The sequence below is a fragment of the Oncorhynchus masou genome, chromosome 20 (assembly GCF_036934945.1).
Source record: "Oncorhynchus masou masou isolate Uvic2021 chromosome 20, UVic_Omas_1.1, whole genome shotgun sequence".
Classification (NCBI taxonomy): Eukaryota; Metazoa; Chordata; class Actinopteri; order Salmoniformes; family Salmonidae; genus Oncorhynchus; species Oncorhynchus masou.
The window spans coordinates 9175895-9197744 of NC_088231.1; the positions used below are offsets into that span (position 1 = coordinate 9175895).

The following is a 21850-nucleotide window of genomic DNA, read 5'->3' on the forward strand; positions in this document are numbered from 1 at the left end:
TAACACATCCTAGATCTGAATGAATGAAATATTCTTATTAAATACTTTTTTCTTTACATAGTTGAATGTGCGGACAACAAAATCACACAAATTATCAATGGAAATCAAATGTATCAACCCATGGAGGTCTGGATTTTGAGTCACACTCAAAATTGAAGTGGAAAACCACACTACATTACATTTACATTTAAGTCATTTAGCAGACGCTCTTATCCAGAGCGACTTACAAATTGGTGAATTCACCTTCTGACATCCAGTGGAACAGCCACTTACAATAGTGCATCTAAATAATTTAAGGGGGGGGGTGAGAAGGATTACTTATCCTATCCTAGGTATTCCTTGAAGAGGTGGGGTTTCAGGTGTCTCCGGAAGGTGGTGATTGACTCTGCTGTCCTGGCGTCGTGAGGGAGTTTGTTCCACCATTGGGGGGCCAGAGCAGCGAACAGTTTTGACTGGGCTGAGCGGGAACTGTACTTCCTCAGTGGTAGGGAGGCGAGCAGGCCAGAGGTGGATGAACGCAGTGCCCTTGTTTGGGTGTAGGGCCTGATCAGAGCCTGGAGGTACTGCGGTGCCGTTCCCCTCACAGCTCCGTAGGCAAGCACCATGGTCTTGTAGCGGATGCGAGCTTCAACTGGAAGCCAGTGGAGAGAGCGAAGGAGCGGGGTGACGTGAGAGAACTTGGGAAGGTTGAACACCAGACGGGCTGCGGCGTTCTGGATGAGTTGTAGGGGTTTAATGGCACAGGCAGGGAGTCCAGCCAACAGCGAGTTGCAATAATCCAGACGGGAGATGACAAGTGCCTGGATTAGGACCTGCGCCGCTTCCTGTGTGAGGCAGGGTCGTACTCCTTCCCCGGGAGGAAGAGCAGCTCCGTCTTGCCGAGGTTCAGCTTGAGGTGGTGATCCGTCATCCACACTGATATGTCTGCCAGACATGCAGAGATGCGATTCGCCACCTGGTCATCAGAAGGGGGAAAGGAGAAGATTAATTGTGTGTCGTCTGCATAGCAATGATAGGAGAGACCATGTGAGGTTATGACAGAGCCAAGTGTCTTGGTGTATAGCGAGAACTACAGGCTGATCCAACTTTGATGTAATATCCTTAAAACAAGTCAAAATGAGGCTCAGTAGTGTGTGTGGCCTCCACGTGCCTGTATGACCTCCCTACAACGCCTGGGCATGCTCCTGATGAGGTGGCGGGTGGTCTCTTGAGGGATCTCCTCCCAGACCTGGACTAAAGCATCCGCCAACTCCTGGACAGTCTGTGGTGCAACGTGGCGTTGGTGGATGGAGCGAGACATGATGTCCCAGATGTGCTCAATTGGATTCAGGTCTGGGGAACGGGTGAGCCAGTCCATAGCATCAATGCCTTCCTCTTGCAGGAACTGCTGACACACTCCAGCCACATGAGGTCTAGCATTGTCTTGCATTAGGAGGAACCCAGGGCCAACCGCACCAGCATATGGTCTCACAAGGGGTCTGAGGATCTCATCTTGGTAACCTAATGGCAGTCAGGCTACCTCTGGTGAGCACATGGAGGGCTGTGCGGCCCCCCAAAGAAATGCCACCCCACACCATGACTGACCCACCGCCAAACCGGTCTTGCTGGAGGATGTTGCAGGCAGCAGAACATTCTCCACGGCGTCTCCAGACTTTGTCACGTCTGTCACGTGTATTCAGTGTGAACCTGCTTTTATCTGTGAAGAGCACAGGGCGCCAGTGGCGAATTTGCCAATCTTGGTGTTCTCTGGCAAATGCCAAACGTCCTGTACTGTGTTGGGCTGTAAGCACAACCCCCACCTGTGGACGTCGGGCCCTCATACCACCCTCATGGAGGCTGTTTCTGACCGTTTGAGCAGACACATGCACATTTGTGGCCTGTATGAGGTCATTTTGCAGGGCTCTGGCAGTGCTTCTCCTGCTCCTCATTGCACAAAGGCGGAGGTAGCGGTCCTGCTGCTGGGTTGTTGCCCTCCTACAGCCTCCTCCACGTCTCCTGGTGTACTGGCCTGTCTCCTGGTAGCGACTCCATGCTCTGGACACTACGTTGACAGACAGAGCAAACCTTCTTGCCACAGCTCGCATTGATGTGCCATCCTGGATGAGCTGCACTACCTGAGCCACTTGTGTGGGTTGTAGACTCCGTCTCATGCTACCACTAGAGTGAAAGCACCGCCAGCATTCAAAAGTGACCAAAACATCAGTCAGGAAGCATAGGAACTGAGGGGGGGGGGGTGTCTTGCTTATTGCATATAATTTCCACCTATTTTCTTTTCCATTTGCACAACAGCATGTGAAATTTATTGTCAATCAGTGTTGCTTCCTAAATGGACAGTTTGATTTCACAGAAGTGTGATTGACTTGGAGTTACATTGTGTTGTTTAAGTGTTCCCTTTATTTTTTTGAGCAGTGTATATTTTTTAAAGCATACATGTAATATCCCTTTGACCATGATGAAATTCATTACACTTTGGTGTATCAGGGGCAGATAGCGTCAAAGTAGTGGAATGTGTTAGTGGGTTTTTAATGAATGTAGGGTTAGTTGGGTGTTTCTTTTTATATATAATTGTTTGTCTTTTTCTTCCCCAATTTATTTTATATCACAAAGTATAATGGATTTATATTATAGCCCAGTTGGGGGAGGTAATGCAACATACTGGATGCTAACCGCCGTTAAACTCCAAAGAAGAAGAAGTAAACAGGAATCAAGAACACGTTAGCGTTTTTATTTATACAACAATGGAACTCGAAATATGACTCTTTTAATTGTACAGTATAACATACTTATCCCATGTAGTCATTAATTCGATTTGGAGATAGCATCTATCAGTCAAGTCCTATCTAGATAACGTTCATGTTAGCCTGCTGCTAACAATGGCTAACTCGAACTGTGTGGTTTTTCACACTCAAATAGCCTCCATCATGGAGGTTCTAGCGAATGCAGCCGTGGCGGAGATCTGTAAAGTCGTAGACGACGATTATGAAGTGTTTCGTTTGGAAATAACTCAAGGCCAGAAAGAAAACAGGGCATTGAGGAGGAAACTACAGCTACTGGAAATGAAGGTGTCACGGGAACGCGTCCTCGCCAGCCCCAGAAGTGTCAAGATACTCGACCGATACAGAGTAACAGCAAGAGGTACATTTTTGCAGTATAGCCCTGGCAATATGTAGAAATTGTTACTTTTTCATGAGAACGTTACACTTACAAGGGTGCGTTCCTAAATTCACTCTGCCTATCTACTCCGATTTCAGAGCACTTTCGTCTGTACCAGAGAGCCCAAATAACTGCTTAATTTACGAACGTGCAACACCCGTTAAATATGACCGGTGTCAGTAAACGTCGGCAAAAAAAACGTAATTAAATTGTTGCGAGCACAGTTTGTCATCAACGCTATGGATAACATGAAAACAGCCTAACCAGCTCTGATTGGGCGAGTAAAATGGTCAGAGTGAGGTGTTCTCTCGTGTCTGGAAGTAACTAGCCAACTTTAGACAATTAGATTAGGTGCTTGACTGCAGTTATGAGGTCAGAACGCTCGGATGAACCCAGCTCCTCGGTCAGAGCTTTACAAACACACCGTTGGCACACAAGTACAGTTTGTGGCCCTGAACACATATGGAACCATCGTAAAAAATAACTCAACATGGAGGCTTTTTTTCCATTCCGCCATAACCAAATAATGTGTTTTGTGTCATCTACAAAATAAAACATGATACTACAGAAAAGTTGATGTATACCCACCCTTATGTTTTGATGGTCAATGACCACAAGGATGCCATGCACAACCTCAAAAATAATTTTTGCTATTCCATCTGTAAACTGTTAGTGTCTTAACGACCGTTCCACAGGTGCATGGTCATTAATTGTTTATGTTTCATTGAACAAGCATGGGAAAGAGTGTTAAAACCCTTTACAGTGAAGATCTGTGAAGTTATTTAGATTTTTGCTAATTATCTTTGAAAAACAGGGTCCTGAAAAAGGGATGTGTATTTTTTTCCTGAGTTTATATACACACACAGTACCAGCCAAAAGTTTGGATACCTGCTCATTCAAGGGTTTTTATTTTGACTATTTTCTAGAATAATAGTGAAGACCTCAACTATGAAACAACACATATGGAATCATGTAGTAACCAAAAAAGTGTTAAACAAATAAATTATATTTTATATTCTTCAAAGTAGCCACCTTTGATGAGAACTTTTGCACACTCTTGGCTTTCTCTCAACCAGCTTCATGAGAAATGCTTTATCAATGGTCTTGAAGGCATTCCCACATGCTGACCACTTGTTGGATGCTTTTCCTTCATTCAACTGTCCAACTCATCCCAACCCATCTTAATTGGGTTGAGGTCGGGTGATTGTGGAGGCCAGATCATCTGATGCAGCACTCCATCACTCTCCTCCTTGGGCAAATAGCTCTTACACAGCCTGGAGGTGTGTTTTGGGTCATTGTCCTGTTGAAAAACAAATGATAGTCCCACTAAGCGCAAACCAGATGGGATGGCGTATCGCTGCAGAATGCGGTGGTAGCCATGCTGGTTAAGTGTGCATTGACTTCTAAATAAATCAGACAGTGTCACTAGCAAAGCACCATCACATCTCCATGCTTCACAGTGGGGACCACACATGCAGATATCATCCGTTCACCTACTTTGCGTCAGACAGGACGGTTGGAACCAAAAATCTAATTTGGACTCATCAGAAAAAAGGACAAAATTCCACTGGTTTAATGTCCATTGCTGTTTCTTGGCCCAAGCAAGTATCTTCTTCTTATTGGTGTCCTTTTAGTAGTGGTTTCTTTGCAGGAATTTGACCACGAAGGTCTGATTCACTCAGTCTCCTCTGAACAGTTGATGTTGAGATGTCTGTTCCTTGAACTCTGAAGCGTTTATTTGGGCTGCAATTTCTGAGGCTGGTAACTCTAATGAACTTATCCTCTGCAGCAGAGGTAACTCTGCATCTTCCTTTCCTGTGGCTGTCCTCATGAGAGCCAGTTTCATCATGGTGCTTGATGGTTTTTGCAACTGCACTTGAAGAAATTTAAAAGTTCTTGAAAATGTCCGGTTTGACTGACCTTCATGTCTTAAAGTAATCATGGACTGTCCTTTCTCTTTGTTTATTTGAGCTGTTCTTGGCATAATATGGACCTATTTGGTAAAATACCATCTTCTGTATACCACCCCTAGCTTATCACAGAAAAACGAATTGTCTCAAACTTAAGGTGTAAAGAAACTCCACAAATTAACAAGGCACACCTGTTAATTGAAATGCATTCCAGGTGACTACCTGATGCTGGTTGAGAGAATGCCAAGAGTGTGCAAAGCTGTGAAAGGCAAAGCCGGACGACTTCGAAGAATATAAAATATATTTTGATTTGTTTAACACCTTTTTGGTTACTACACGATTCCATGTGTTATTTCATAGTTTTGATGTCTTCACTGTTATTCTACAATGTAGAAAATAGTACAAATAAGCATACAACATATGTAAGGTCCCTCAGTCAAGCATTGACTTTCAAGCACAGATTCAACTACAAAGACCAGGTAGCTTGGTCTTTAAGCATAAAATTAAGCATAAAATTAAGCATTAAATTAAGCATTAAATTAAGCATGGTCAAGTTAATAATGTAGGCTGTGGATTATATATTAAATCCTCCAGACAAAGGTGCAGTCATCCTTCTGACCTGAGCTGCAGGACAGAAAGAAAACTGCTTAGAGATGTCACCATGAAGCCATTGGTGATTTTAAAAACGGCTACAGAGTTAAATGGCTATGACTGGAGAACAGGATGGATCAACATTGTAGTGACCACAATAATGACCTAAATAATGAGTGAAAAGAATAGAAATATACAGAATAAAAAATATTCATAAACATGCAACAAGGCACTAAAATAATACTGCAAAGGAATGCACTTTTAGGCCTAATTGCATAGCCTTATGTTTGGGGCAAATCCAACAACGCATCACTGAGGAATTGCCTCCTTATTTTCAAGCATTGTGGTGGTTGCATCATAGTATGGGTATGCTTGACATCGGCAAAGACCAGACACTGGGAGAGGAATTCACCTTTCTGCAGGACAATAACCAAAAACAGAATGCCAAATCTACACTGGAGTTGCTTACCGAGAATACAGTGAATGACTTAAATCTGCTTGAAAATATGGCAAAACTGAGCTTGATTAAAAAAGATATATGAAAGTAAGAAGAATGAACAAATATTGTACAATACAGGTGTGCAAACCAAAGAAGACCCACAGCTGACTCGGGAGGAATAATTATCTAATCAAGGTATATTAGTGTTTATTTTTCATTAATTAAAAAAAAGGATTGTGTAGATTGTTGACCCCAAAAAAAGGCAAATAAATTTGAATCCCACTTTGTAACACAAAATGTGAAGAAATCCATGAGGTGTAGACTTTCTACAGCCATTTCCTGTGCAGTTTGGAGTGAGACAGAGCTCACTCTAATCTCCTATTCTATTCCTTATTACCCTTGACCGGTCATGACCAAAACCACATCATACAAATCCAGAAATATGGAGTGGACCTTCTTCTCCCAGCTGGAAAATCTCTAGCAGTGTTTTCCACAAGCACATGGAGTAGCCAGCCAAAATAGAAAAAGTAGTCAGCCAATTAAGTAAATTGCCCAAATTATCTTAAATTAAAGGTTACATTTAAAATCAAACAAATTGTGTGATAGGCACTTTTTTTCAAATGACAAAATGGGTCCCTAAAATAAACAGAACAGATGCTCAATTCAATTCTGGCTTGTCAGTACCTTACCGAATCGTATCGTTCAGAGCCGTTCATATGGCTCCCTAATTTGCATACTGGTAGGCATTTTGGCGATTATTTGCAGATAAATTATGAAAACATTCAATGAAGAATCCTCCTCACTACAGGAACAATCGGAGAGAGAGCCTCACTCAGGTCAAAAATATTATAAATGTAAACAGAAATTATTTAACGTCACTGTCTGGCATGTCCTGATGGACTTCATATCGACAATACGAACACGATCTTTAGTTTATTTGTCTAGATATCATGGACAAAAAGACGTTGTATGAGTTATAAAAAAATGTGCCAGAAAACAATAGGTTAAGTGGATCTCGACTCATCGTTACCACGTATGGGACGTGCAAATTCACTCACAGCGACGAGGAAAGAGCATCACGCTCTCTCCCACTGTGTAAAGGAATTGGACTACGTCAAATATTATCTATTATATTGACAAGATATTTGAGTGGTCGCTCTAATAATGGAAATACATGTCCTCAATGATGGAAGGTAGGCGAGGTCAGGTGGGACCATTCTAGCCAATGAGAGGGCAGATACGTGTGACCAACAGGCATAATTAAGTTGTTTTTCGTCAAAGTTGCCGGAATGCCATGAGCATCCACTTATCAGTACATTTTGTAACAGCCTAAACATTACGAAACTTCTAATCGATCAAATAAGCCTCATATAATTCGACACTCATCGATCTCCATACAAAAAAGGGCTCATCTCAAGCGGAAAGATTTTGGAAGGAGTAAATCCTCTCACTTCGGCTCTGACTGCAACAACAGCGCACGCAACCCACACACTCAGGAACGGGAAGGAGGGACAGACAGCAGACTGTCAAACCAGCAGTGTTTCCTTGTCATTGCTTACTTTGACTGACAGGTGCCTGTCCAATCAATAGAAAGCTAGAAGTTGCATATCGTTTATTTTAGCGTGAGAGGGCTCGGCAACTTTTTTCTGACAAGCAAAGTGAAAAGTAGCCTAGTTAATTTAAGTGAAAAAAGAAGCCATCTGAAAATTAGTACTAGAATCTGTTTAACTTTTAGTTGTAGTTGCCCTGGACAAACACTCATTCAGCTCATTTTAGGGCTTGATGATTAGTTGACAACTTGAATCAGGTGGCTTGTCCAGGGTTACAAAACAAATGTGTACTGTTGGGGTACTCAAGGAATAGGGTTGGGAAACACTGGTCTAGACAATAACCTCTCATTGTGCATTTGTCCAACTCATCCCATTTGGAGGTCTGAGCAGAAGTGCCTCAAAACAAATGTCCACCTATAATACAACAGCAATGTCAAATCTGTTCTGTTGTATGGTTTGGAATGTTCCCATGTTGTCAAGAACCACTTGAAAACGGATATAGTCTTTCAGCAGTGGTTGTCTCGAGAATCTGCTGCATCTTCTGGCCCCAAATAAAATACACAACAGCACGTTATACAAGAAGACCAGTTGCCAAAATTTCACACCATTTCAAGAGACATTCTCAGAATGCCCAGTTTTGACTCATTATGGGCTTATGTCCCAGTGAGGAGGAAGTGGATTGAGTAAGTGCGTCATCCATGCCATGAATTTTGCCTAAATGAACAACTGTATAAATGGACACATACTGTATACTCTCGTCTAAATTGACAACTGGTTTGACCTAGATGGACACTTGCACTCCAACCTTCAACCCGGTACATCTAAAGGAAGTTCCTTCCATCTTAACTTTTTCCTCCTCTTGCCACCTTGTGCCAGGCTGTTGTGAAGCACTCTGAAGGTAGTTGTTGTGAAAAGGGCTATATAAATGAGTCTGGGGCTGGACGTCAATCAACAAATACAAAGCATAATTTGTTGGGGGATTTTCAAATTTTCTGTTTCGTTCTTCTTGAATGTCTCAAAATGAACTTGATTGATATCTTTAATGTTAATGCGATCTTTAAGGAGAATTGTGAAGTGCTCCTAAATGGAAATGTTATTTGAAATAATAATTTGAGTGGTGGGTGGCATTTGGAACCGCCAAGCAATTGAGATGCATACGTGCCCATGAAATCCCTGGGCCCAGACAAATCAAAGGATCTTCTTGTGTTCCGTGAATTCACAGGGGTCACACAGTATCCACATTCACAACCAGGGGCAAGAACACTGCAGCAGACAACTATGGCTCTGTATGCCACAGAAATATTATATTGTGTATGTTGTCAGAATCTGCGATTTTCAGTGGATTTCTTCCCATGGCTTACCATGGCAATCCTCCATTAGATAATAAACTGAACTATTTATGATGTTGTACTGGGTGTCATTGTAATCGTTGACCATCAAAACATAGGTGCAGACGTCATCTTTTCTGTGTTTATCATGTTTGATTCAGAAGATATGACGCAAAATACATTTAGTTACGGCTGAATGAAAAATTGTCGTTTTTGCGATGGCTCCATATCTGAACATATTCAGGGCCCCAAAGTGTACCAAGTTACATGCTTTTATGAAAAGGTGAACATATCACCTAAAGTTTGGCACATATCGATTGGACTATATGACAGAGGCTGTGGGGCCTATAGCCCTGTTTTCCTCAGCATGTGTAACTTTAGATGTGTTAACCAGAATTGGGTCTTGGTCAGTTTCTGGATAGTATGAAATAATTCCCCTGATTATTTAGCTGTCAAAGACGCACTATCATATTCTAACCAGATTCTTGATTTACTCAAGGAAAACAATGTGATGCATGAAACATATCAATCTATAAATAGTATATCATGAAGTTATGAGAAGTGTTACTTTACATCCTTACCAATTGTAGACAATGTCAAAAGTGCACAATATAGGGTTGACCGTACCTAACCAGTACGTACCTATTTTCCCTCAATCACTCTCTCAGGTGAAGGACATCTCACTGGAGGCCACAGGAGCTTTGTGAAGCCAGCGGGACACAATACATGGAGAGATGACCAACCAATCACTGTTGATGAGGGGAGTGGAACCTCAACCGAGCACATTATTGTGATAGAGGTTTGTGTAATAGTATCAAAATTACAGTACATCAAATGTGGCCAGTTTATTTCAAAAAGGCTCCCCTCAGCTATTCACTTGCTTACATGCACATCTGTATTTATGTGCCATAAGGGAGCTTGTGAGACTTCCCTATGACATTGTTATACAATTCAACTGGACACCGGTAATAATAACCTCACTTTTTGTGTCAGGCTGCAGATATAGAGGCTGCAGGTCCTGGGGTCAAGCAGGAGAGGTCTGTAGGAGAGGAGGACCTCCAGACTGCAGCATCGCCTGAAGCCACGGAGGACCTCAATGCCGCCGCACCGCAGCCCAGGACCCGACGCAGCATCACGGAGGTCAGTGGAACGCCGAACGCCGTCCTCAAGTCCGAGACAGACACTGAGACTTTAACTGTAACACACAGCCTCTTACACACAGGATCTGACGACAGATCAGACCCAGAGAGACTTTGTCTGAGGAGATTGGGCTGTCCTCCTGCTCCTGGCTCAGAGTATTTACCGGTATTTCACCAGAGGACTGTTCATTCCCTTGGTGATGGTGACTCGTTAGACACTGGAGGCAATGATCCGTCTTGTTCTTACGGTACAGAGATAGACCCTGGCAACATGCCCTTGAGTTTAGAGAGACAGACTGATCTGTCTAGAGGGGACTGGAACCGATACAGTAGTAGTGTGTACTCTGAAGGGTGCCTAGATAAGAAAGGGGAGGGTCTGGTTGTAAATGAGGTCACTGTGAAAGTGGAGGGCGACGCTCCTCTGACATGGAATGTAGATAAGACTCACTTAGGAGGACACTCTCAGGGCAGCACCAGGGACTTCTTAGACTACAGGGAAAGCTTAGAGACAAATCTAAATGTCCCAACCCACTCCTCTTTACCCGCGTTCAGGGATCGTGACCCAGTGTCCACGTCAATGGGGCCTTCCAAGTCACACGGCCGCGTCCTTTTCGATCAGGTATTGAACTCAAACGACAGGGCTACAGCCCAGACTCAGGGAGGGGGAGCCACATCAGGATATAGTAAAGAGAAACGGTTCCTCTGCATGTTTTGTAACAAAGGATTCAGCTGCTCCCAGAATGTGGAGATCCACCAGAGGGTCCACACAGGGGTGAAACCCTTCAGCTGTACCCAGTGTCACATGTGCTTCACCCAGGCTGGCACCCTGAAGAGGCATCAGAGAGTCCACACAGGGGAGAAACCCTTCAGCTGTACCCAGTGTCACATGCGCTTCACCCAGGCTGGTCACCTGAAGAGGCACCAGAGGGTCCACACGGGAGAGAAACCGTTCGCCTGTACGCACTGCAGGAAGAGGTTCTCAGAGAGGAGATGCCTCAGGATACACCAGCAGAAAAACCATTCCACTCTATAACAAAGTAACCATTCCACTCAAAAGATAGACTCAGCGAGATGATGTAGATGCAAAAAGTAAACAGCGGGTCAATTTCCATAACAACTAAGAGCGTTGAAGTGCAAGGCCCAGACATTGTAGGATATATAAGCCTAAAGTCAATTACATATAGTGTTTGTACTGTATAGGCCAGTGTTTACCAACTCCAGTCCTCAAGTCTCCTAAAAGTACACATTTTCGTTGTAGCCGCGGATGAACACACCTCATTGTCCAGTGCAACAATAAAAATGGATTCTGTTGGGGGACTTGAGTTGGGAAACACCGTTGTAGGATATGATGTTCATGAATGCCTATTTTATTACTTCCATTCAACTACTATATTCTTTCCCCCAAGATATTTTTAATGAGAAAATGCAGTTTTTCAGTTGAGACGTGTGGTTTTCATATGGTGTGTTTAAAACTTGTTTATGTTCAATAAACACCTAAATGGGACTTTTCATTCTAAGACTTTCATTGAGACTCTCTTTAGTATACATCACATCTAATATCACACTATTCTGCATATTCTGATAGCGCTTTATAACCATTATACACTTACTAAATATACCTACCTACACACAAACACCTACTGTACATGTCAAAATAGTCAGGTTTGTCTGACTTATCATAGGGGACTTATTTTTACCCACAACATATTTCTATGTATGTCCACCATGATGGGTTTAACAACAGTGAAATCATTCTGTAACTACACTATAGGACTCAAATGTAGTGGGGATGGGTAAACACTCCATGTTGAAAGTGTTTTCATTACCTGTGTTTACGTACCTGAGGGAGTGTATGTCTGTATCACCTGTCTCTTCCAGGAGGAGGAGGGTCCAGAGGTGCTGCTGGTGAAGGAGGAGGGGTGTGAGGAGGGTCTGGGGAACCCTGAGGGGACCATGGTCATGGAGGACAACCAGACTACACCTCCTCCTGAACCCACAGAGGAACCAGCTGAGCAGCACAGGACCACACACAGTCTCACTGAGGTGAGCCCACTGTGAACTACTGTCTGAATGGTATTAGGTCAGGGCCCGTATCCACAAAGCCTCTCAGAGTAGGAGTGCTGAACTAGGATCAGTTTAGCCTTTTAGATGAATGACTCTTTGTGGCTACGGGCCCAGGTCTTGATTAAATTTGTCATAAGTGTGGGACCATGCCTTTTGAGTGATCAAACCATTAAAGAGTGTCAAGTAATCAAATCAAATATCATGTTTGCATAGTGCTCATATCAATACATCAGAAGATGCTCCATAGCAGGGTGCTCATATCAGATTTCTTGATCCAACATCCTCTCACTCTGTATCTCTTACAGTCAGTAGACATGGAGGATGGAAAGCCTGATCTGCTGTTGGTCAAAGAGGAGACAATAGAAGATGTACCAGAGAGCATTGACCTGCTGAGTGGACTAAAGATGGGGGAGCAAGGTAAGAGAGAAATAGATATAGCCTACATACAGTAATAGATCTTCAATGGGAATAGTGATGCACCTGGCTATTATTTCTTAATTCATAAAATCAATACAACTTATGTTTACATACAAAACCACACATTATAATGTGTGATCTTGACCTGGTAATTGACAAAAACATCATATGTAGATTTTTCTCTGCCATGTTAAAAATTATATTTTGTAACCTCTTCCTGTAGGTGATTGGCTGGAGGCTAACAGAGGAGACTGGGGAGCCGTCTTGGATTCCCAGACCCAGACTGGTGCAGCCAAGGGCCCAGGGGACGACATCACTGAGCAGGCCAGGACCAGAGGTGAAATAGTGGAGGTCAGTGGATGGTACAGCCTGGGGAACAACACCGTTAACCACAACCAGAAACAGACAGTCGAACACAAAACAACCAAACTTAGTCTCCATGACAACAGACTGGCTGAGACCAGGGCGAGGCGTAGATTTGGTCTGCGGGGATGGGGAGGTGTCCGTATGAGAACAGGAGAGAACAGACACAGACTGCTAGCGATGCTCCATCTTGCTCCTATAGTTGTGATTCAGAGAGACTAATGGTGCCTCTGTTTAACCCCCTAACAGGTTATGCCTTCAGCCTGCCTTCTATAGGATCTATCAACTGGAACATGAACCCTGTGACAACACAGACACTACCTGGCCTTCATCCTCCTCACACTCTCCTAATGTTACACCAGACCTCAGACAATGCCAGAGCCTCAACACTAAAAGGCTACACAAGCCTATTGACAAATGACAGTAGTAGTAATGCTATCAGTAGATCTGGTGGCAAAGAGAAGCTCTTCCAGTGTTCGTTCTGGAGGTAGAGGTTCTCAGAGAGGAGCTACCTCAGGATACACCAGAAGAAAATGCACACGGCCCATGTATAGAGTATACTGACATGTAATGTAGTACTAGCTACTTTGTAGTTAGTTCTGTTGGTTATGGATGCATAGGGAACTGGATGAGGTGAATTGAGTTAAGAATGATGAGAAAGAATAGATGATATGTTGATGGCTGGTGTCCTAAAAAGTGTCATGTTTACATAATGTCATTTTGAACTTTTTCCAGAGTTTTCTAAAATACATTTTATCAAAGGGAGAATACCAAATTTAAAGAAAATGTAAAGTGTTATCATAGTGAGAAAAGTTATTCTACTTGTCACGTGTCCTTTTGTGGAATATATGTGACTAATGCCATTTTGTTGAATTTGGTTATTTTTTGTATCATTCCAATGGCTCCATATTGTTAGGTACTTGAATCACAGTGTTTTAGAGAGGCTTGACTGTGTTTTAACATTTTATAATATTGTGTCATGTTTCTGTGTGTACAGTAAAGTTTCTTATATAAACCTTCACATGCTCTTCTGTACAATGTATGTTTGCAGTCTGCAGTCCATGAAGACCTGCTGATATCCAGTGTTACTGGTGGGAGAGACTGGACCTCCGAAGCGGCTGGTCACAAACCCTGGCCCCGGATGAGAACCATGGATCAGGAGCCGTCACTATTCCTTCCTGAATCGGAACCAGGACCCAACTGCAAGAGACAGAGACTCCACCACCACACAGAACACAACCAGTGGACAGATGGACTGAACAACCTCAGTCCTGGTGGTCATCAGAGAGACGGAGGCTCCAGTCAGGGATCCAGTCTGCAGCCCAGAACCTTCTCTTCACAGTCTCAGTGCATGGATGAAGCAGGGCCTGGGGCTGATAGAGATAGACCCTCCTGTTCCTATGATACTAACACCACAGTATCCATGATGAACAGAGCAGGTCACCCTGGGCTTCAGCCTTCACAGAGAGTGGTGGGAGACCCCCCTGGTGGTAGTCTATCAGCAAGTCTGTCTTCTCCTTCAGGATCTCATTTAATGTCTGGTGACTGGGTTCATAGAAAGCCTGGGTCTAGCTTTCCTCAGTTACCTCATGGTTACCCCACCAATACAGACAGGTTCAGGATGGGCATTTACCACAAGAAGCACCTAGCCTATAGCACAGCACACAATCCCAGCAACACCCAAACAATGACTAGAGGTCAAGGAGGGAGCTCAAAGACTAACCACCTGACGGCGGTGGCGCCTGCTTCTACCTCCTCTGTCATTGGGTCACAATGTGGAAGGCCGGGCATTAGGACGGATGCCGACAAGCCGTACGCCTGCCCCACGTGTGGGAAGCGCTTTGCTAAGACTAAATATATGAAACAGCACCAGAACATTCACACCAAGGAGAGGCCTTTCAAGTGCAAACTATGTTACAAGAGCTTCTCCTTCCTGAGTTACCTCATCAGACATAGCTGTGCCCACAATGGGGAGAAATTGTAGCTAGTCTTTAGTTGAAATATTTTATTTGTCATGTGAAGTGTACTGGGGGTAAGACTTTTGGGGATTACTAGGTCCCTTAGTTGAGCATCTGGGTACACTCACATGATACAGACTTGTTGTTTTTATGTGCTAGCCGAAACACTGATATTGAAGTGTATCACTATTTCACCTCTGGACTTGGTTTTGCCTATGTTCTATTCATAACAATATGTTTTATAACCCCTTTTTAAAACACATTACTTGGCATAGTCCGGTGGGATCTGTTCATTTATGTACAGCAACAGAAAAATAGGTGATCAAATATTTTAAGAAATGAGATATCATGTTGTCCTTTTGATAAAAAAAGCAAATAAGTTCATTTTATCATTAAGAATTAAACATGACCTTAGTTTCGTTGGCTTCCTACGAACCTATAGGGCAAGGACCGAGCTTTAAAGGGTTTCCACTAGGTTCCACAGTTAAAGTAAAAAGAAAGTACTGTATTGTAAAAATTCCTGAAAACAAATTTATTTTCTAATTTAATTTTAGGGTTAGGCAGAAAGTTAGCATTGGGGTTAAGAAAAATTGTAGAAATAGGGGTTTAGCCATAATTATGACTGGAAACTGGTGACGACCGCTTGAAAGATGGTGATCATGAATAGGAGGTTTGATGTGTGGGGATTGGGATGGGAGGAAGAAGTGGGGCCAAAAGGGGTAATTGTGTGTTCAGACTCTACTACTAGCCTGGTTGCGCTGAGAGAAGGGAAGTAAGTCAAAGGAACACCCAGACCTGATAATAGAGCTGTTGCCACTTTATAGGGTGGGGCAGAAAGTGAGTAAGGTTGGTTTTCTGTGGGTTCCAGCTCATGTTGGAGTAGGGAGAAATGAGGCAGCGTTTAAGGTAGCGAAAGCAGCTCTGAAGAGGGAGGAGGTAGATATGGTGGTACCATTCATCTAGAATTCTGTGAGGAAGGTCAGTGGGTATCTGGGGAGTGAAATGAGGGATGGGGTGCTGTTGACAAGGCTGAGGTTGGGTCATTGTGGATAGGGAAATGGGTTATTGTTAGTGAGGAAACACCCAGATGGGAAGTGTGAGGTAGAGACTGAAGTACACTATCAGTCAAAAGTTTGGACACCTACTCATTCAAGGATTTTTTTTCTTAATAATAGTGAAGACATTAAAATAACACCTATGGAATCATGTAGTAACCAAAAAAAGTTTAACAAATCAAAATATATTTTAGATTCTTCAAAGTAGACACCCTTTGCCTTGACAGCTTTGCACACTCTTGGCATTCTCTCAACCAGCTTCATCTGGAATGATTTTCCAACAGTCTGGAAGGAGTTCCCACATATGCTGAGCACTTGTTGGCTGCTTCTCCTTCACTCTGCGGTCCAACTCATCTCAAACCATCTCAATTGGGTTGAGGTCGGGTGATTGTGGAGGCCAAATCATCTGATGCAGCACTCCATCACTCTCCTTCTTGGTCAAATAGCTCTTACACAGCCCGGAGGTGTGTTTTGGGTCATTGTCCTGTTGAAAAACGAATGATAGTCCCACTAAGCCCAAACCAGATGGGATGGTGTATTGCTGCAGAATGCTATGGTAGCCATGCTGGTTAAGTGTGCCTTGAATTCTAAATAAATCACTGACAGTGTCACCAGCAAAGCACGCCCACGCCATTACACCTCCTCCTCCATGCTTTACGGTGGGAAATACACATGCAGAGATCATCCATTCACCCACACCGCTTCTCACAAAGACATGGCGGTTGGGTCCAAAAATCTTAAATTTGGACTCCAGACCAAAGGAAATATTTCCACTTGTCTAATGTCCATTGCTCGTGTTTCTTGGCCCAAGCAAGTATCTTCTTCTTATTGGTGTCCTTTAGCAGTGGTTACTTTGCAGCAATTTGACCATGAAGGCCTGATTCACACAGTCTCCTCTGAACAGTTGATATTGAGGTGTGTTTGTTACTTGAACTCTATGAAGCATTTATTTGGACTACAATTTCTGAGGCTGGTAACTAATGAATTTATCCTCTGCAGCAGAGGTAACTCTGGGTCTTCCATTCCTGTGGTGGTCCTCATGAGAGCCAGTTTCATCTTAGCGCTTGGTTTTTGCGACTGTACTTGAAGAAACTTTCAAAGTTCTTACATTTTCTGTATTAACTGACCTTCGTGTCTTAGAGTAATGATGATTCTCTTTGCTTATTTGAGCTGTTCTTGCCATAATATGGACTTGGTCTTTTACCAAATAGGACTATCTTCTATATACCACCCCTACCTTTTCACAACACAACTGATTGGCTCAAACGCATTAGAAAGGAAAGAACATCCAAAAATTAACTTAAGAAGGCACACCTGTTAATTGAAATGCATTCCAGAAGCTTATTGAGAGAATGCCAAGAGTGTGCAAAGCTGTCAAAGGCAGAAGGTGGCTAGTTGAAGAATCTCAAATATATTTTGATTTGGTTAACACTTTTGGTAACTATATGATTCCATATGTGTTGTTTCATAGTTTTAATGTCTTCACTATTATTCTAAAATGTGGAAAATAGTACAAATAAATAAAAACCCTTGAAGGAGTGGGTGTTCTAAAACGTTTGCCCTGAAGTGTAGGTAGACGGGATGAGCATCATATGAAAAAATGTTCAATTTATTTTTAATTTTTTTAATATGCCAGATGGTTAAATGCTGCAATAGTGGTGGTGAACATGCGACCGAATTCCTGAATTGCCCCATTGGGGTGAAGGAGACAGGTGGCAAAGATAAAATAGTAACGTTGAAGAAACAATGGTCGTTCGATTAGAGACACCAGTGAATGTTCCTCGCCAACAGAGAGATCCTTACATGATGCATGTTAAAAACGGTGACTTGCAATGGTTATAAACTGCACAGCGCAGCAAACAAAGAAAATCTGAGAAAATAGGGATCATTGAGTGCGGTTTAACGTTTTTTGGGACTCCGGTATTTTACAGCAGAGACATTACAAGTAATCCTGTCGGTGAATGTTCCGCTTTCAAACCCCGGAACCCGTGTAAAGATGTGATTTGGACTAGGATTGAAGGAGTCGGATAGGTTTTTGATTTATTTATCTTGTTGTATGATGTCGCCCCCTCCCTCCCATTTGGTGGATGCCAGATGCAGCGAGAGGCTAGAGAGGCTCAGAATCAGTAATGATGGTTCGTATGCAGAGGATGTAAAACAGATTGGTGGGACTTCAGTGCGGATTGATGGAGCTTCCAAGGCTGCTCCTGTACTACAGTAAGTGGACTTGATGTCGGGGCTGGTCCTGGCATGTTTTCGAGACCTGTTCAGAAATCTTGCGCTCATGAATGTGCTCTGTCAACGGACGTTTTGGTATTGAAAAAAGTTATCCTTACCAATTAAAGCTATGAATTTAAAACACGACTCCGGTTGTGGAAAGCAGAAATGATAGGCTGAATGTTATTGTGGATACGGCAAAATAGTTGTGGTTAACAGATGTTACTATTTAAATGGTTGTAGACATGCTGAATTATTCTAAGGGTGGATTGTTTCAGCATGATATAGATACAGTTTAATGGCTTGGGAGGGTTAGTAGGCCATTTTTTCCCCCCAGTTATTTGTTCTTTGTAGGGCAGAATTAGGTTGACCATGATTGATCGCACACTCCAGCACAGTAGGTGGCGGCATGTAACCTTAAACGTTTGTTTGCGCACCGCCATAATATCATAGAAGACTAAGACGGACGGAAGTGAACAGTGACCAAGAACAATTTCCACGTTAGCGTTTTTATTGTTGATATTTAGATGTGTATTACCACCCTGGAACTCAAAATATGACTTATATGACTTCTTCACAGCCTCACATACTTAACCCATGTAGTTTTTAATTCGCGTTAGAAACCGGACTTGGTTGATAGATGTTGTTTAGATAACGCTAGCTAGCTGCTAACAATGGCTAACTCTAACGGTATGGTTTTTCACACTCAAATAGCCTCCATCATGGAGGTGCTAGCGAATGCAGCAGTGGCAGAGATCTGTAAACTCGTAGACGACGACTATGCAGTGTTTCGTTTGGAAATAACTCAAAGCCAGAAAGAAAACCGGTCATTACGAAAGAAACTACTGGAACTGAAGGTGGCACGGGAGCGCGCAGAGAGGACAGCACGAGAGCGCGTCCTCGCCAGTAGTGTCAAGATCCTCGACCGATACAGAGGAATGGCAAGAGGTACATTTTGCAGAAGGCTGCGGAGCCCCGTTGCCCTATGCAAATTTATTCAGATGTGTTACCCAGAACTGGGTCTTGGTCAGTTTTTGGATTGTATGCAATAATTCCCCTGATTTCTTAGCTATCTTGTGCAAATACACTATCATATTCTAACAATTATTGACTTACTGAATTGCCTATTATTTAGTCAATGAAAACATTGATGCATCCTTACCAATTGTAGACTGTCTATGGCGTATAATATACCATTGCGCATTAACTGTAGCTAACCCAGGGTTTCCCAAACTCAGTCCTCGGGGTGCACGTTTTGGGTTTTGCCCTAATACTACACAATGATCAAAGCTTGATGATTAGTTGATTATTTGAATTTACTGTGTAGTGTTAGGGCAAAACCCAAAACGTGCACGCACCCCTTGGGGTCTTGAGGACTGAGTTAACCCGCAATCACTCTCAGGTGAAGGACATCTCACTGGAGGCCACAGGAGCTTTGTGAAGCCAGCAGGACACAATACATGGAGAGATGACCAACCAATCACTATTGATGACAGGAGTGGAACCTCAACCCAGCAAGTTATTGTGATAGAGGTTAGTGTAATAGTGTTGCATAAAATGTGTTACTTTGTAGATGAAATGTCAATTTATTTCAGAAAGGCTCCCCTCTGCTTTCACTTGCTTAAATCCTAATTTATCTGCCATAGGGGAGCTTGTGAGACTTCCTTACAACATATTTATCAAATTCTACTCATGTACTGGTAATAACCCCCTCTTCTTGTGTCAGTCTGCAGTTGCAGAGGCTGCTGGTCCTGGGGTCAAGTCGGAGAGCTCTGAAGGAGAGGAGGACCCATGGCACAGTAAAGACATCCAGACTAGAGTAGCTGGAGCGCCCCCTGTAGCCACAGATGACCCCACCACTGCCCCAGCACAGCCCAGGACCCGATGCAGCATCACGGAGGTCAGTGGAATGCCGAACGCTGTCCTCAAGTCAGAGACCAAGACTTTATCTGTACACACAGGATCTGACCACAGGTCAGACCCAGAGACACTGGGGCTGAGGAGACTGGGCTGTCCTGTTCCCAGCTCAGAGTATTTACCGGTATTTCACCAAATCCAGAAGATGGTTAATTCCCGTGGAGATGGTGACACATTAGACACTGAAGTTGATGATCCGTCTTGTTCTTACGCTACAGAGATGGACCCTGGCAACATACCCTTGGGTTTAAAGAGACCGACTGATCAGTCGAAATGGGACTGGAACCAGTACAGTAGTAGTGCACGCTCTGAAGGGTGCCTAGATAAGAAAGGGGAGGTTATAGTGGTAGATGAAGTGACTGTGAAAGTCGAGGGGGATGTTCCACCCACATGGAATGCAGTTAGTCACCAAGGAGACGGACACTCACAGGGCAGAGATTTCTTAGATTACAGGGAAAGCTTAGAGATTAATCCAAATGTCACGACCCACTCCCCTTTACACGCACTCATGGATTGCGACTTAGTGTCCACGTCGATGGGACCTTCCGATTCACACGGCCACATCCTTTTCGATCAGGTATTGAACTCAAACAACAGGGCTGGAGCCCAGGCTCAGGGAGGGGGAGCCACATCAGGCAATATTAAAGAGAAACGGTTCCTTTGCATGTTCTGTCACAAAGGATTCAGCTGCCTCCAAAAGGTGGAGATCCACCAGAGGGTCCACACAGGGGAGAAACCTTTCAGCTGTACCCAGTGTGAGAAGAGGTTCTCCCGCCAGGACCACCTGAAAAGGCACCAGAGGGTCCACACAGGGGAGAAACCGTTCAGCTGTACCCAGTGTCACATGCGCTTTGCCCAGGCTGGTCACCTGAAGATGCACCTGAAGGTCCACACGGGAGAAAGGCAGTTTGCCTGTACGCACTGCGGGAAGAGGTTCACAGAGAGGAGCTACCTCAGGATACACCAGCAGAAAAAACATTCCACTCTATAAATAGAAAGTTACCCTGTATTAAAGACAGATTCATTTTCATTGTTGTCAGCAGAAATTTGGGATAATAAGAGTAACACATTTCAGTGTTGAAGATTCCTGGGTAGAATATTGCATCCAGAAGTGTTATTTATATATATATATATGCCTAAAAAGTATTTCATTTTGTTTGTGCTATATGGTGTTCACAAATTTTCCCAAGAAATATGTATTCAGTTCATCAAGTTCATGCTGTGTTTTAGTTGAGACATGTGTATGTGTGGTTTTCATATGGTGTATTTAACACTTGATTGTTTAATAAACACAAAATGGGACTTTTCATTCTAAGACTTTCAATGAGACTCTTTAGTGCAAGAGGCGTCACTGCAGTACCTGGTTTGAATCCAGGCTGGATCACATCCGGCTGTGATTTGGAGTCCCATAGGGCGGCGCACAATTGGCCCAGTGTCGGCCGGGGTAGGTCGTCATTGTAAAGAATAATTTGTTCTTAACAGACTAGTTAAATAAAAGTTGTTTATTTATTTTTTAACAACCCACACATTAAAAAGCAGCTACTGTACACATCAAAATACCTTAGGTCAGGTTTGTCAGATGATTTGACTTATAATTGCTGACTTGTTTTTACCCACAACGTTTTTGTCCACCATGATGGGTTTAACAACAATTTAAGTAATTCTGTAACTACAGTATAGGACTCAAAATTGAGGAGGTCAGAGACCTGGCAGTGATTGTGGACATGATCATTGTTGGTTAAGGACTTG

At 43.2% G+C, this 21850-nt stretch overlaps 2 protein-coding genes across 3 annotated transcripts; both read left to right on the forward strand.

Annotated features, from left to right (window-relative positions):
- The first annotated feature begins 2673 nt into the window (after nucleotides 1-2673).
- LOC135506862 (uncharacterized) lies at nucleotides 2674-15106 on the forward strand. 2 transcript variants are annotated; one of them, XM_064926269.1, is made up of 7 exons: nucleotides 2674-3135; nucleotides 9640-9770; nucleotides 9965-10111; nucleotides 11989-12153; nucleotides 12480-12591; nucleotides 12815-12942; nucleotides 14006-15106. In XM_064926269.1, the coding sequence occupies exons 1-7, from the start codon at nucleotides 2874-2876 to the stop codon at nucleotides 14936-14938; spliced, it is 1878 nt and encodes a 625-aa protein (XP_064782341.1). In that variant the 5' UTR covers nucleotides 2674-2873; the 3' UTR covers nucleotides 14939-15106. The 2 variants fall into 2 exon arrangements, with proteins under 2 accessions (XP_064782341.1, XP_064782342.1); XM_064926270.1 differs by having other exon boundaries at nucleotides 13204-14094.
- A 3534-nt stretch (nucleotides 15107-18640) lies between these two features.
- Nucleotides 18641-21404, forward strand: LOC135506863 (zinc finger and SCAN domain-containing protein 12-like). The gene is made up of 3 exons (XM_064926271.1): nucleotides 18641-19132; nucleotides 19587-19717; nucleotides 19911-21404. The coding sequence occupies exons 1-3, from the start codon at nucleotides 18859-18861 to the stop codon at nucleotides 21090-21092; spliced, it is 1587 nt and encodes a 528-aa protein (XP_064782343.1). The 5' UTR covers nucleotides 18641-18858; the 3' UTR covers nucleotides 21093-21404.
- Nucleotides 21405-21850: the final 446 nt, after the last annotated feature.

Coding starts and splice junctions, on each gene's coding strand:
- LOC135506863 (XM_064926271.1), top strand. CDS start 18,859: ATGGCTAACTCTAACGGTATGGTTTTTCACACTCAAATAGCCTCCATC. Junction 19,133..19,586: donor ATACAGAGGAATGGCAAGAG/GTACATTTTGCA, acceptor AATCACTCTCAG/GTGAAGGACATCTCACTGGA. Junction 19,718..19,910: donor AGCAAGTTATTGTGATAGAG/GTTAGTGTAATA, acceptor TTCTTGTGTCAG/TCTGCAGTTGCAGAGGCTGC.
- LOC135506862 (XM_064926269.1), top strand. CDS start 2,874: ATGGCTAACTCGAACTGTGTGGTTTTTCACACTCAAATAGCCTCCATC. Junction 10,112..11,988: donor CCCGACGCAGCATCACGGAG/GTCAGTGGAACG, acceptor TGTCTCTTCCAG/GAGGAGGAGGGTCCAGAGGT. Junction 12,154..12,479: donor CCACACACAGTCTCACTGAG/GTGAGCCCACTG, acceptor TATCTCTTACAG/TCAGTAGACATGGAGGATGG.